The sequence below is a fragment of the Mustela putorius genome, unplaced genomic scaffold, assembly GCF_011764305.1.
Source record: "Mustela putorius furo isolate JIRA1106 unplaced genomic scaffold, ASM1176430v1.1 tig00000275_pilon_pilon_pilon, whole genome shotgun sequence".
NCBI lineage: Eukaryota > Metazoa > Chordata > Mammalia > Carnivora > Mustelidae > Mustela > Mustela putorius.
Genome location: NW_025421341.1, coordinates 26175353 through 26191292, shown reverse-complemented (window position 1 = coordinate 26191292; position 15940 = coordinate 26175353). Strand labels below are relative to the sequence as shown.

Sequence of the window (15940 nt, the reverse complement as noted above, 5' to 3'; positions counted from 1 at the left end):
GCGACGCCCGGGTAGCAGGCGGGGGCCGGACTTCGTCGGGGGTGGGGTGGGGCGGGAGGGCTGAGGCGGGGGGCTGCCAATCGCGCGTGCCGGGGCCGAGGTGCAGCTGGCGCGCTCGGGCGCGTTGGCCCCAGCGCCGGGGCGCTGATGAGAGCGCGCCGCTGTGGGTACTAGGGATGGCGAGGGGTCAGCCGGGGGCCTACCCGAGCTCGGCAGCCTGGGCTTCTGCAGCCTTGCGGAGGACCTGGGATCTCCACTGGGATCTCCACTGGGATCTGATCGTTGTTCAGCTACTCGATCACCTTCAGTATCTGCCCTTAAACCCACCCCTTCCTCGGAACACTCTGGCTGGGGAAGGATTAGTTCAAGAAATCGACCACCAGCTAGAAGGAGGTGCGGGACATTGCTTCTGTGTATTCTGTATGTTTATTGGTGTGTGTACCCTATCTCACCTTTTAACTCCGGCGGGAGAGGAGAGGCAGAGAACCGACTTCCTCCTTTGGATACCCAGATCCCTCCACTAGTACCGGAAACCTTTCATTTATTCATTCCTTTAACAGATACTGACTGAATACCTCCCACAGGTCAGGAACCATTCTGGGCTCTGGCCTTACACCTGGTTACCTAGACACTCATTGATTCGGCTCGGAGTACAAATTACGGGCGGAGACAAACATGAAGCAAAATAACCACATAATTGGGTGTGTAATTGCAAAGTGAAACCCTACTGTGAATGGCTGTAAGGGGTTCTAAGACTTAAGCTGGAGGTCAGGGAAGTCTCTGAAGAAGTGACCTTGAGCTATAAAGGTGAATCTAGTTAACTGAGGGAGTTGTCCAGAAAAAAAGGAGCACATGTGCAAAAGTCCTGTGGCTGAAATTCAAATAAAATATATTGGGAGCTCAAGGAGAATATTGGGGTGGAATGAGGTAAAAATGATGGCCAAAGTCCAGACCTTTGCAGCCTGTGTTTAGATTCAACTATTTACCCTGAAGTTATGATGCGTTAAATGGTTAGATTCTGAGTAGTTGCCTAATCCTTGTGAGCACTGCTACTTTTTTTTTTTTAATAAATACTACCTACCGTATAGTTGAACAACTCCAAGTGGCACGTGACTGTTAAGTCATTGCTAGAAGGGATCTGCAACAGGGCAAAACAACAAAGTTGACTAGCCACCCCCACCATCATGTCTCTTTCTCCAACAATTCTAATAGAAAGTTGGATACAAATGAATACTTAAGGCAAAGTAGTTCAGGGTAGTTGTGACTTTTTGTATGCAAAACTTCCTGGTTTGTGGGTTTTGCTTTTGTTTGTTTGTTTGTTGTTTTGTTTTGTTTTGTTTCCCTAGTTGAGGATTCATATTCTTCTTTTAGACTTCTTCCCTGAGCCTTCTCCCAGTGCCAGTGGGGATACTAGGTGTACACACTGTCTCAGATGTTGTGCAGAGCCCTTCACTCATCCTAAAGCAACCCTAGAGCAATAAGCACTAGCTTATTGCTCATTTTGCAGTTAATGAAATTCAGGCTCAAAGTCACACAGCTGGTAAAGTGGAAAAGATTCAAATACAGTTTTGTCTAAAACCCAGAGAGGAGAGTCATCCTTTCATTAAATGAATCTTAGCTGGAACAAACGATTGCTCGCTTTGCATCGCCGTTGCCCATGGTGTTGATGGCATGAGAGTAAATTAAGACATGGTCTCTGAGCCTTTGAGCATTCATTCATTGATTATTTATGAAAAGGCTTCTTGTACTAGGCACGAGCTGGGGAGCAGGTATTGGCTATAACAGTGAATAAGAGGTCTCTGTCCTGGAGGGGCTCATAGCCTCCTGGAAGAATCAAAGTAACCACATGGGTGTAGAACCAAATATATGATAGTGCCTGAAAGAAACATGCACGTTCCAGTGATAGGAAATAGTGAGCATGTATTTAGAACAGATTGGAATTAACAAGAGTGGGAAGCAGGCAGACCCTAAGGAACCATTGTAGGGTTGGCCTAGGAGATGGTGGTATGGTCTGCTGTGGTATTAAAGGAGGATAGAGATGGATTTGGAATATGCTCGGAGATATAAATGGTAGAATTGGTTAATCAGATTCACAATTTTTTGGTAAATAAGCAAGACATCCAGACTTTTCCTAATCATTTGGAGTTTACTGTACTGAGTCATGCTCTTGTCACTTTCCCAGGCCCTCAGCTAGTAGTAAACAGCTGTTAAACTCTAGCATAGCACACTGAAGCAAAGCATGGCCCCGCCAAGGCACAGTCTATCACCATCCTAAGTAACAAATCACTCACTCATTTAATATTCAACACGTGTCTGTGTATATATTGTGCCCCAGGTTATTGTAGCTAAATGATTACCAGCATTAAATGGCGAGAAAGCTTTATCAAGCTATTCAAAACAACTCTTCTCAGATTTCCAGAACTAAAACTAACATGAAAACATGAACTGTAAACATTATCTTTCCAAACTACACCTTTCATGGAATGGGGAGTTGAGAGCAGGGAAGTTAAGTGATTTGCCCAAGATAACCCAGCCAGTTACTGGCAAGGAATAGACCGAGCTCTCTTCATAGCCTACTAAAATGGATGAGGAGAAGCAACGTGGTATGGGATCATGGTTTCAAACTTTGACTCTAGTAGAGGAATTTTTTTTCAATCTTCAAAAGATCTCCGAGTGATAAATCCAAGTGAACCTGTTCTTATTGGGAAAGAAGGTGAGGAACCCACTTTCTCAGCATCTCCTTCCTTCCCATAGCGACTGTATTTGTCACAAAATGAAATTGATATTAAACAGTTTCAGAAGCTCGTAGGGTTTGGCAAAACCCGGTTTGGAAGCTTATTTTGCTTTTTTTTGTGTCTGGGTATCCTAATATTTGGAGAAGTTCAAGGTCTGAATGTGGTTGCAGTTAAAAAAAAACAAGTATGTCAATATTACTAAGTGCTTACCACCTAGCAAGTACTGTGCTCATGCTTTATCATTCTGTGCCTGATGTAAACCCCCCAGCAGCTCTCCAGTCTAGGTAGTATTTATTATTTTTAACCAATGGAGAAATTGAGACACAGGTGAAACGAATTGTTCACCTATTAAGTAGTAGAACTAAGTGTCTGGTTTTTTTTTTTTTAAGATTTTTTATTTATTTATTTGACAGACAGAGATCACAAGTAGGCAGAGAGGCAGGTAGAGAGAGAGGGGGAAGCAGGATCCCTGCTGATCAGAGAGCCTGATGTGGGACCCGATCCCAGGATTCTGAGATCATGATCTGAGTCGAAGACAGAAGCTTTAACTCACTGAGCCACCAGGAGCCCCATCTGTGTTTTGAAAAAAAATTTGTTTCCAGAGTCCGAGCACATAACTGCTGTTTCTTGAATGATAGCACAAGGAAGGAAAGGGATGTCATTGAAATGGAGAAGTCATCGAACTTCTCTGAAGAATGTCTCTGAAGAAGTCTCTGAAGAATGCAGAGGACCAATTGTGCCATAGTTTGGGTTGGGATTAGTTATTCATTCAATCAACAAATATTTACCAACCACATACTATGGCTTTGGCATTAGGTATCTGTGAGCAAATAAAACATAAATACACTTTCAAAAATTCAACCACAGTATATCAAACACCTGTGCCGTGGCAAGTCCTGATGAGATCATAAGGAGAGGAAATCTACACTGTCCAGCTTGAAGATCTGAGATTCCACTAACAGAGGATGGTTCCTCTTTCTAGGTCTCAGCTCCAGTTTAGGAATAAGAAGATGATGGTTCAGATTGCCTCATAGGTTACAAAACCTATGTGTGGAAATGACTACTTTAAAATCACTTCCTTGTTTTTTTCCGGTGCATTTCATGACAGGTAATTTCTACTAAAGGGAAGAGAATGTTTCGCCATAACATGACATTTTACTGTAGCCTAAGCTAATATGTTCCCATCTTTTAGTTGAAAAGGAAATAGTATTTTTCCCAGATTGAGAGTTCTCAGAGGGGATAGTTTAGAACAAAGGTCACTGTGACAGTTTTCTTAAGGGGCGTTCATCATAAAGGCAAATACTCTCTTTCTCTCTCTTACATACACACCCATACATTCATGAAATTCAAACATCATGGTTACTGTAAGTCACTGAGAGTGGCCAGATCCGGTTAAAGTCAACAGAAATCCATCATAATGATAGTTTCAATGGAATGTCCTTCAAGAAGTTCTGTTTTCAACACTCTTTTGAACTAAGTTCAAGAAATTTGCTCTGGCCCCTCTGTTTTCTTATTGTCCTATCAATTAACGTATTTTATCAGTCTGACAAGGCTCGAGTGTTTTTGCTCTGGGCAGAGCTGCAGCAGTCTTGCCCAAGATACCAAGGCTTTGTAGCTGCCATGATTTCTCTTCTCATGACCCTCATCCACGTTTCCATTCGTTCTTGGTCTGGAAACCTATTTGAGGTTCCAGCAACCCAAGTGAGGGAGGAATGAGGAGAAAGAGATTGGAAAGGTCTACAGCTACCAACCTGGTCTGGACCAGCTCTTCAAAAGAGGCAATCAATCAGCAGTGTCCAACAACAGTGTCCTTGGAGAAAATGGCACAGACTCCACCTCTTCCAGTTTCCAAGAAGGTCCAATCCAATGGGTTTGCTTGTGCTTGTGTTTGTATCTTTCTGGTTATTTATGGCTACTTGGTATATGACCTGTTGATTCTTCCGGTCTATTATTAAACCTTTTGTTTTCTTTAAACACATGCCATTTCCCCAGTCCTGGCTGCTATCATTATTCCCCTCCATAATTGCAGCCTCCTAACTGGTCTCTCTGCCTTGAGTTTTGCCCTCTGAACGGACACCCCTCATTCCTTCCCCATAATGCACCCAAAGTGATCTTTCCAAAATACTTCATTGATCATGTTGTTTCTCTGCTTGAAGTCTTTGAATTTCTTCTCATTGTTTTTGTTTGTTTGTTTGTTGTTGTTTGGCTGGGTTTTTTTTTTTTTTTAAGAATGAGAGAGAGAGCATGAGAGTAGAGAGGTCAGTGGGAGAATCCCTGCCGAGCATCTTCTCGTTGTTCTTAAGATAACGTTCAAACCCTTTCATGTAGTTTGAGCCCCACATTAAGGGGCGTCTGCTTACCTCTTGAGTCTCAGGTGTAATCCTCCACCTCTCACACTTTAAGGTTTAAGCCATCTGAACTTCATTCAGTTGAGGAACCAAATTTCAGGAAGAAGAGGGAGACAGCGGGGGCTTAAGAACACCCATTTAAATGCATTCAGGTTTCTCTCCACTATCTTTTCTCTTGGTGTTAGTGTCTTTTTATCTCTTTGCAGATTAGTTTCTCTGAGCGGTGGGAAACGTGACCATCAGTGACTCCAGACTTGTACCTTGCTGCTTCCACCACTGAATAACATGGAACTCAAGTTCTCTGCGGTCTCAGGTCCAAGATCCAGCTTGGATCAGGTGTTTACTCCTGGTATACCGGCGTGGGATACTGGGTCCCATTGCTTTAGCATGGTGACTCAAAGGTTTACTTCGTGCAGAGAGAAATAAGGCATGCTGGGTGAATTGTCCCAAGTTTACTCAGTCGTAACCAGTGAGAAGAGAGTGATGAAGGAGGAGTTGGGTCAAGTGAAATATGTCTGGCCTGGGTAACTTGGCCGATGATGGTGACTTTGAAAAGGATAGGAAGCACACAAGGTAGAATAAGCTTAGGGATGAGAGGAAAGTTCAGTTTTTGAGTTCGACATGCCAGCCCGTTGGACATCCACATCCAGATGTTCAGAAGTTGGTACAAAATATGCACAGAAGAGAGAGATGGGCTGGAGGTTAGAATGGGCACCATCTGCAATTAGGGAGTGGTGGAAGCTGAGACTGTTGGGGAAAAAGATCTTCAGACATAATTCCAGAAGGTATCCTACACTGAAGGCAGGGTAAAGGTAGTACAGGAGGGAGAGGAGGCTGTGAGGGTTAGTATGTATCAAGTACCAAAACCTAACATGAACTCTTAAAATTTGCATAAGCACCCTATGGCATACCTGTGGTGTACGTTTTATTATTACCTTCACTTCACAAAGAATTGAGGTTTATCAGTAATCAGTAATTGGTTCAAAGTCTCTGTCTGCAGTAAAAAAAAGGTTTTAATCTATTACTAACTTGGAGAAATCTTACCACTACAGTGTACTGTCTCTCACATAGCAGTAGTAGAAAAAGTCCAGGGAGCTAAATGGAGGAATCTGGAGTCAGAAAAATTAAGAAGGGAGAATTTCAAGGATGAGGAGATAGCTAATAATAAAAGAGTCTATCAAGTCTATTTTTAAAATACAATTTAAAACAGCTATTGGTTTGACATTTGGGAAGTCGATACCAATCGACTTGACTCTTGGCAGGTCTAGCAGACCTTCTTGGTTCCAGATAGATCCATCAGTAGAAACCCAAGAAGAAAGATGGACTTTGGTCATGTCCTAAAAGTTTCAAGGTCACCTGCAAAGGGATTAGAGTGTCCTGGAAATTTATAGGAAAGACATACAAGGTTTTAGCCAGAACAGAACCAGTTTTGCATATACCACAATTAAAACAAGGCTGGTTATGGTAAATTGTATCATCTATTCCCTGAGCTTAAAGCCCTGTCTCATCCCCCTGGAGGCATCAGCTCCAGTTTTACTAAGCTTAATATGAGAGCAAATTTATAGTATCAGATCACTGAGTTATTACCTTGAGTATAAATATCTAATACTTGCCGGTTGCAAATCATTTCCAAATACTTTATCCCCACTCAGCCGTCTGCTGAGGTTCTGTTTGCATTTTACGGATGAAGAACCCGAGGACAGTTTGGATGATTTGTTTGGTGTGCCGCTTCAAACTATCTGCGGCCAGAGTGCGAAAGGTTGTTAGACACAACTGCATCTTTAGGATCTATGTTGGAAGGATTTCAGATATTATTACATTTCTTAACTAGTTGCTGCCCAACCCAAAAGCATTATAGGAAGGTGGTACAGTCATCTCAGAAACTTTCACTACGTGCTACCCATTTTAGGGGCAAAAACATTTGTGCGAGCACGGGTCTACACAGGATCCCATCTCACATAGCCGTGATAGAGCTGGATTTTCTACACCTGTCTGATAGACAGGGAATGACACGTGATTGCGTTTTATAATAACCTTGTTGTTTCCCCTCATAACAGAAGTATTCTTGATAATTTCAGTTCTGTTAAGTACAAAAGGTACAGTAAAGGAAATAATCTCACCACCCAAAGATAACCATGGTTAAGAAAAATATTAAGGAATAAGGGGAAGCCTGGGTGGTTCAGTTGTTAAGCATCTGCTTTTGGCTCAGGTCATGATCCCAGGTGGGATCAAGCCCTGCATCGAGCTCCCTGCCTGGTGGGAACCCTGCTTCTCCTTCTCCCACTCCCCCTGCGTGTGTTCCTTCTCACTGTCTCTCTCCCTCTCTCTCTATGTCAAATAAATGAATAAAATCCTAAAAAAAGAAGAAGAAGAAGAAGAGGAGGAGGAGGAGGAGGAGGAAGAAGAAGAAGAAAATGTTTGAAAAAAGGAAGAAAACTATAAAAGACAAAGAAAACAAAGTTAGCAATTTGGTGTATATCATGCCAGCTGTTTCGATTTTATTCACATTCATGTACATGCATTTTAAAAAAACAAATTGATCGCTTTATGTCTATTTAGTATCTTGTTTTCATCTAATGTAGAATTTTTTCCATGTTAAAAAATGTAGTTCTCCAAAATCATTTTTTCCTTTCCTTTTCTTTTTTTTTTAGGTAAAGCAATAAAAGTTTATTAAGTGAATTTTATTAAGTGAAGATACAGAAAAAGCTCTCAAGAGTGAGAAGGGTCCCAGCAGGGCTGCCAATGAGGGCTTTTTGGGTTGGTCTTTTATAGAAAGCTAACCAGCAAACTTAGATTTTTTTAACATCTCTACTGATAACACCTTCAGAGGCTGACTTCCTTTTTAGGGGCTGGTTATTCTTTGTTGGTCACAGGTGATATTCATAAAGACAGCCCTCTCTCCCACAGGCCTAGGGCAGGGTTGTCCTCCACCCCTTCAGTATCATTTGTAATGACCTATACTATTCCACTGTATGGCAGTATCAGACTTTATTTAATCAAGCCTGTATTGTTGGACATTTAGGTTGTTCCAAGATTTTTTAATATCACAAACAGAAGAATACCAGCTTATTTTCTTAAAATAATTCCAAGAGTGGAATTTCAGGATCAAAGAGAATGCATTATATATACGTGTATATATATACACGAATGCATTATATATTATATATATATATATTATATATATATATATATAAAATATATATATATATGGATAGCTTTGTTTTTACATCTCAAAGTGCTTTCTCAGCCTGGAGAATACTAACCTCCTTCACCTTCTAATTTTGATGATACATTAACTCTTCCAAACATTAAAATGCATTATAAAGCTGTAATAATGGGTGCCTAGGTGGTTCAGTGGGATAAGCCTCTGCCTTCGTCTCAGGTCATGATCCCAGGGTCCTGGGATCCAGCCCCGCATCGGGCTCTCTGCTCTTTGGGGAGCCTGCTTTTTCATCTCTCTCTCTCTGCCTGCCTCTCTGCCTACTTGTGATCTCTGTCTGTCAAATAAATAAATAAAATCTTAAAAAAAAAAGAAAGCTGTAATAACTAAAACTTTGGTACTGGTAATGAAATAGAACATTTAGTAGGCCTAAATATGTATAGAAATATAGTATACACTGATAAACCCTGGGTGTTATTTGCAGCTGATGAATAACTGAACTCCACATCTGAAACTAATGATATACTATATGTTGGCTAATTGGATTAAAAATTTAAAAAGAAATGTAATACTCTACATTTATTTCAAATCTGTGGAGAAAAGTCTTAGCAAATTGTGTTGGGCTAACTAGATTGTTATTTGAAAACAAAATAAAGCTGGTTTACTCACTTGCTGTGAAACCCAAATAAATTTCAACAAGATCTAAGATTTTTTAAAAAAATTCCAAGCCCTTTAAGAAGCATATGTGATTTTTATAAAACAATCTTGAGGTGGTGAAAGACTGTATAAAATGTAACCTAAAGCCCAGAATCTATAAAGCAAGAGAATTATACATGATACTAAAACTTTTTATTTAGGGATGCCTGGGTGGCTCAGTTGGTTAAGCAGCTGCCTTTGGCTTAGGTCATGATCTCAGCATCCTGGGATGGAGTCCCACATCAGGCTCCTTGCTCCGCAGGGAGCCTGCTTCTCCCTCTGCCTCTGCCTGCCATTCTGTCTGCCTGTGCTCACTCTCTCTCCCTCTCTCTCTGACAAATAAATAAATAAAATCTTAAAAAAATAAAATAAAATAAAACTTTTTATTTAAATCTTCATTAAAAAAAAACCCAAAGTCAACTATTCTTATTGTTTTCTTAAAGGTCATCAAGCATTTGTCCCCCTCGCCCCCCCAAAAATGCCACCTTCATCTCTTGTTTCTTACCTTCATTTTTAATTTCTTAAAATATGCCCATGAGGGGCACCTGGGTGGCTCAGTGGGTTAAAGCTTCTGCCTTCGGCTCAGGTCATGATCCCAGGGTCCTGGAATCGAGCCCCACATTGGGCTCTCTGCTCTTCGGGGAGCCTGCTTTTTCCTCTCTCTCTCTGCCTGCCTCTCTGCCTACTTGTGATCTTTGTCTGTCAAATAAATAAATAAAACCTTAAAAAAAAAATGCCCATGAAGGTATGCTAAGTAAAACAGAACCTTACCAATATATTTTCTTAAGATTTTATTTGTGAGTACATGTGAGAGAAAGAGAGAGAGAGAGAGAAAGGGAAAGAGAGCATGAGCAGAGAGAGGGGAGGACAGAGGGAGAAGCAGGCTACCTGATGATCAGGGGCTCAATCCTAGAACCCTGGGATCATGACCTGAGCCAAAGGCAGCCACCTAACCGACTGAGCCACCCAGGTGCCCCCATAACATTACCAATATTTTTGAAATGATTTTGAAACACTCCCAGGCTACGTCAATTCTACTCCACTCTGAACTAACTACTCCCATATTTTATAATCCATTTTATTTAGTTTTACCATCTATTTATGTATGCCTAAACAATATACTTTCTAGGTTAACCTGGTTTTTGTTTTTACATACATGACACCACACTGTGTAGATGCTTCTGTGGTTCACTTTTTTTTCTCAATATTCGGTTTTTATGACTTATCCAAGTTTATACATCAGCTGTAGTTCATTCATTTTCACAGCTGCACGGTGTTTTGTTGTATGGATTTATCCTAATTATGCATTCTAGTATTGATGGACATTGGGTTGTGGGTTTTTTTTTTTTTTAATAATGAACATTTTAATTTGCTCTTTCAGGGCACATGGGTAAGTTTCTCTGGGGAATATTCTTGGGAGTGTAACAGTAGTCAGGTATGCATGTGTTCTGCTTTTCTTCTAATTAAGGCCCTATTTTCCAAAGTGGTTGTACCAATTTATATTCCAGATTCTTGCCAACATTTGCTTGGGTCAGACTTTCACGTTTTTACCAATCTGGTAGGTATGAAAATGTACTTCATTATGATTTTAACTTGCTTTTCCCTAATTTCTAGTGCGAGCACTTCCTTTATGTGTATTGGCCAGCCCATTTTTCATTTCTAGGAAATGCTGCCATCTCTGGCTCTCCAGCCATCCCTAACATTAGACAAAAGCAACACCTACCTACATTGTGATCTACTATCTCAACATTTTCTGAATGTCTTCCCTATCAGTCAGCTGAGCACTTGTGATGAGTGATATAGTTTTCTTTTTTCCGTTAGAATCTTTTAAACGTTCAGTACCAGAGCAGGTACAAAGATGAAAAGCAGGGTGGGTGCATTGGGAGATATGGGAAGTTAAAACCAGAATGCCCTGCTGGTTTGAGACCAGCAGGAAACTGACTAGGAGGGTAGATGACTGACAGCTGCTTTCCAGGACCTAGGACGTAAGAACTGTATTAATCATTCATGAGGATTTGTGATCCTTAGGATAATTATCTAAGGTGTATATTATCCCTTTTATAGATAAGGAAAGTGAGGTTCAGAGGTGACAGAACACTTTGGAGTGCCCAGAGGAGAGCAGGTCAGCATGCAGAAACTTAAGAAGTCCTTTATTCACTGGGAGGTGAGTACCAATTTGGCAGAAGATTTTATTGGGCATTGGAGATGTTTGCCATTGATGGGGCCTCTGCCAATCTGTTATGTTGGGCACTGCGGAGGGATTCTCTGTGTCATGGAGGGAAGCTAATGTAGTGCTAACCTGCCTGAAGGGTAGTCAGGCCCAAGTTCCACCCACCTACTGCCCCCCACCCAAATGGCTTTGGAGGCCCTCACTCACTGTATAGAGGAAGGTTAAGGGCAGGTCTCCGCCCATGAAACTGCCTCAGCTCTGCCTTGAGAGTTGAGTGACTCAGCTTGCGCCTCAGTCTCACCATCAGCAAAATGGGAATAATGATCACCTACGTAGGGGTATTTCCTTCAACAAATAATCACAAACTTGGTGGGTTAAAACGAGTTTATTCTCTCACAGTTGGGGAGGTCAGAAGTCCAAAATCCGTTTCACTTGGCCAAAATCAAAGTGTATGTAGACACTGCAGGTCTGCTTTAGAGACCAGAGGGAGAATTCCTCATTGCCTCTTCAGTTTCGGGTGGCCCCTGGCATTCCTTGACTTGTGGCTACATCATTAGAGCCTGTGCCTTCTTGGTTATACTTCCTGCCCCTCTTCTGTCTGTCCAATGTCCTTCTGCCTCCCTCTTCAAAGGACGCCTGTGATTGCATTCAGGATCCATCTGATAAGCCAGGATAATCCCTCCAACTCCAGATCCTTAAATTCACCTGCAAAGACTGTTTCCACACGAGGTAAAATTTATAGGGGTCCGAGCTTAGGACCTGATTATCTTGGGCGGGGTGGAGAGGCATTCAGCGCATTACATTCAGGGTTGCCAGAAATAGGAAACTTGCTAATGCCGGCGGAGGACTGAGCCCAGCCTCGGCCAGCAGACAGCACTGAGTATCAATTTCTTCTAAAGTCGCTAAAGAAACCTTCCTTAAATGGGGGCTGCTGCAAGGCTACAACCCAGGCATAAAACTTACAGGGGACAAGGGAAACTATGTAAGCACGAAGAATAAAGCCCAAACTGCGGTCCGGCGCCCACAGCTCATATTTGCACACTTTCCCTGGTAGGATACCGCAAACCCCGCCTGCCCGCTTGCCTTCTCCCCACCCCACGAGAAGACGCGCCCCCAAGGCCCCGCCCCTCTACGTGCTGTCCCTGGTGCTTCACGTACTAGTGGGTCGTATTCCGCCCACCGTGGGGTTAGACGCGTGAGGGCCTTCGCGGTCTGTCCTTTCTACTGCCTATCGAATCATAGCACATTTTCTACCCAATTTTTGCCTTCTTTCTTAGCCTTAAAGTCATTCATACAACTACATGGATTTAGAGAGTTTTTTTGTGGCAATGTACTTGCCTCCAGAAGAAAAACGAGGCAGAAACTATTGGAAGAAGGCTGGCAATATTTAAGAGAGCCCGTGCACGTGGTGCCGGGTCCTACGCGCCTCCGCAGCTGAGCGCCGGCCGGCTCACGGCGCAGGCGCAGTGGGGTCTGACTCGCCATGCCGACTGTCAACGTGAAGCGAGATCTGCTCTTCCAAGCTCTGGGTCGGAACTACAGTAAGTGCCGGCCCCATTACCTGGCTTTGTGCCTGGCCTCAGCGGCCTGGAGCTCCCTCAAGAGGGCTTCGTGGTGGTAACGTTCATGTTGCCCGGCAGGTTTTGGCCTCGGGTGCTCCGGGTGTAGACCGGGATGGCTGCGCTGAAGTAACCTCTCGCAACCAGCCATGCCAGGGCTGTCTTTGCATCATTCGCGCCTGTCCAGTTCGTCGTGTCGTTCATTCAGCCATCTCCCAAGGAGCATCTGCCGCGTGCTTGCTTGGTGCCAGGGGGTCGAGTGGGAATGAAGCCCTGGGTTGCAGCCTGAGGGCAGCTAGTGGAGTGCAACCAGAGCGCTATAGAAACTCCATTTATGAGGGAGTGGAAGGAGAAGTTGGAGCAGGAAGGGGTGGTATTATGTCTGTTTTATTAATGGTTCCTGAGCACCTGTTATGTGCCAGGCACTGTTCTAAGCGCTCTGGGAATATAGCGGTGCACGTGACACATGACCTGAGGTCCATGTTCACATTCTAATAAGGGAGGCAGACGATGATTACCTCGCACATTAATAAAATGATTCTGGATTACATTAAAGGCTATCAGGGAAACAAAAATACTGTGCTAAGAAGAACCTTAGATGCCGTAGTAACATCTGAGCTGAGACCCGAATGACGACGAGGAGTCTCCTGGGTGGGCTGTCTTCATCTCATACACACTTCGTCTCTCCTTCAGTTCCCAAAACATCCCCACTTAGAAAAAAGATGAAATACTAAGTACAATTATCGGAGACCATATGGATGTAGCAGTTGAAATGACATCTGCCTCTCCTAGTTATCAGCTTACATAAAGGCTGTGGCAACTGGTTTGTGAGAGCTATTTTTGGATTTTAGGGCTCAGTATGATAACAGACCCCTAGTCGGTTTAGCAGGTACTCCTTCCTAGAATGAGATGTTACCTGAAAATAGTTAGCTTTTAAAATGTTTCTGAAGATGTAAATTTAGGTACTATGTATTCTTCAAGTATTCCTTTTAGGGTCCTGCCCTATTCCTTAAAAGTAGAGGTCATGCTCTTGAACTCTGAATTCAGCTCTAATTCTCTATACTTTTAAAATTTTTAAATACTTTTTATATGCTTTTTTTTGTGTATATATTTATATTAACCCATTCTCTTTTTTTTAAAAAAGTTCTTTTTTACTTTTTCTTTTCTTTCTTTCTTTCTTTTTTTTTTTTTTTAAGATTTTAGTTGTGAGAGAATGAGTATAAGCAGGGGGAGCAACAAGCAGAGGGAGAAGCAGGTTCCCTCCTGAGCAAGGAGCCTGATGTGGGACTAGATTCCAGGACACTGGCATCATGACCTGAGCTGAAGGCAGATGCTTAACGACTCTGTCTCCCAGGCATCCCCTTAACCCATTTTTCTAAACCATATTCTCATATGTCTACTGGTGTATGATATGTCTGAATTGCAAAAGATGGTATGGGGCAAATATTTGTTCAAGACCTCTGTGATTAGTTACTACCCAAGTATTCATTTCTGGGAAAGTAAGACATTCTCTAGGTTCCTATTTACTTTCTTAAAATTTTTATTTTTTTAAAGATTTATTTATTTGAGAGAGTGTGTGCACAAACATGGGGAGGGAGGGCAGAGGGAGAGGGAGAGAAATTCGAGCAGACTCCCTGCTGAGTGTGGAGCCCATTGTAGGACTGTATCCCACCACCCTGAGATCATGACCTGAGCTGAAATCCAGAGTTGTTTAACTGGCTGACACACCCAGGTGCCCCTGTTCTAGGTTTTTAAAATGGTGAGATTTGGGGCGCCTGGGTGGCTCAGTGGGTTAAAGCCTCTGCCTTCAGCTCAGGTCATGATCTCAGGGTTGTGGGATCGAGCCCCACATCTGGCTCTCTGCTCAGTGGGGAGCCTGCTTCCTCCTCTCTCTGCCTGCCTCTATGCCTACTTGTGATCTCTGTCAAATAAATAAAAAATTTAAAAAAATGGTGAGATTTATAACCTATTTACTGTCATCTGATGTTTTAATATATTCTCTAGCTGCCTCCCCTTTTTTTAAGTGAGAGCTTTCAGACAAGCTTGATCCCCCCCCCCATAAGTACCCATCAGCTACTAACTCTAAAAACATCAGTCAGAAAGACTGATGTTATTGAGATGTACTTAAGACAGTCAGAAATAACTTATTAGTTTACATTTCATGTTCTTGAAACTTTTGAACTTAATTGGGTTGAGGTCACAGTTGGAAAAGCATGTTGAACAAAGTATCTAGTTTCCAAGTAGTGTGGGTCCATCTCGTTTCTTACCCCCTCTTAATCAGTCTTCCTCTCTATTTTCTGATTTTCTATTTTCTGTACTAACTCTTTTGTATCTCTTTTTGTCCTAAACTCCATTGTTTCTTCCAGTCCATCCCTTCCCGCCTTCCCTTTCAGTCTCTTTGCTTACCAGGGATATTTCTCAAGCTGCTTTAGTTTTGGTCATTTTGCTTCTCTGGGGCAATTTTCTCTCTTTTTACCTTTTTTATCCCCCCAAAGAATCTGGCAATGTCTTTTTTTTTTTAAGATTTTATTTATTTGGGAGCGAGCACAGGAAGTGCCAGGCAGAAAGAGAAGCAGGCTCTCTCCTGAGCAAGGAACTGGATGTGGGACTGACCTCGGGACCCTGGGATCATGATCTGAGCCGAAGGCAGACACTTAACTGACTAAGCCACCCAGGTGTCCCTCTCAGTCTGCCTTTTTATCACCTCCGGTGTTTTCTTGTTAACTGATTATTGCTGTTCAGTTCTGGTCCTGCTCTGCCTTGGCGTGACTTGCTGACAGTACTGTCAGAGCCACCTGTGTATGTCCTACAAACCGCTAAGGTATAGGCACTTAGGTGCATCATTTTGTTAGGATTATTAATTGCAATTTTGTTGGTTCTTGTTTCTAAGCACATGAAATACAGCTAAAAGGAGTAAAACTGTATAATTAGGATTCATTGAAAGATTCAATATATTTTTTAAGATTTTATTTATTTATTTGACAGGCAGAGATCACAGGTAGGCAGAGAGGCAGGCAGAGAGACAGAGTGGGAAGCAGGTTCTCTGCTGAGCAGAGAGCCCAATGTAGGGCTTGATCCCAGGACCCAGGATCATGACCTGAGCCAAAGGCAGAGGCTTTAATCCACTGAGCCACCAGGCGTCCTGAAAGATTCAATGTTTTAATAACTACATAGTTACTGACCAGATTGCAGTCTGTTACTGCATAACGAATTACCCCTAAATTTAGCAGCTTAAAACAATCATTTGTTATATAGCTTCTGAGGGTCCAGGA

The 15940-nt window shown here is 42.5% G+C and overlaps 1 protein-coding gene across 2 annotated transcripts in view; it reads left to right on the top strand.

Moving 5' to 3' along the window:
• Positions 1 to 12535: 12535 nt before the first annotated feature.
• The window catches only part of FARSB (phenylalanyl-tRNA synthetase subunit beta), a 70864-nt gene continuing 67459 nt past the window's right edge, over positions 12536 to 15940 (top strand). The window contains exon 1 of one of the 2 annotated variants that reach the window (XM_013061597.2): positions 12536 to 12650. Coding sequence is in view for 1 of the 2 variants with exons in the window: in XM_004762897.3 (XP_004762954.1) it covers positions 12593 to 12650 (58 nt within the window). In the remaining variant the exon portion in view is untranslated. The remainder of the gene's footprint in view (positions 12651 to 15940) is intronic. The other variant, XM_004762897.3, reaches the window with a different exon arrangement.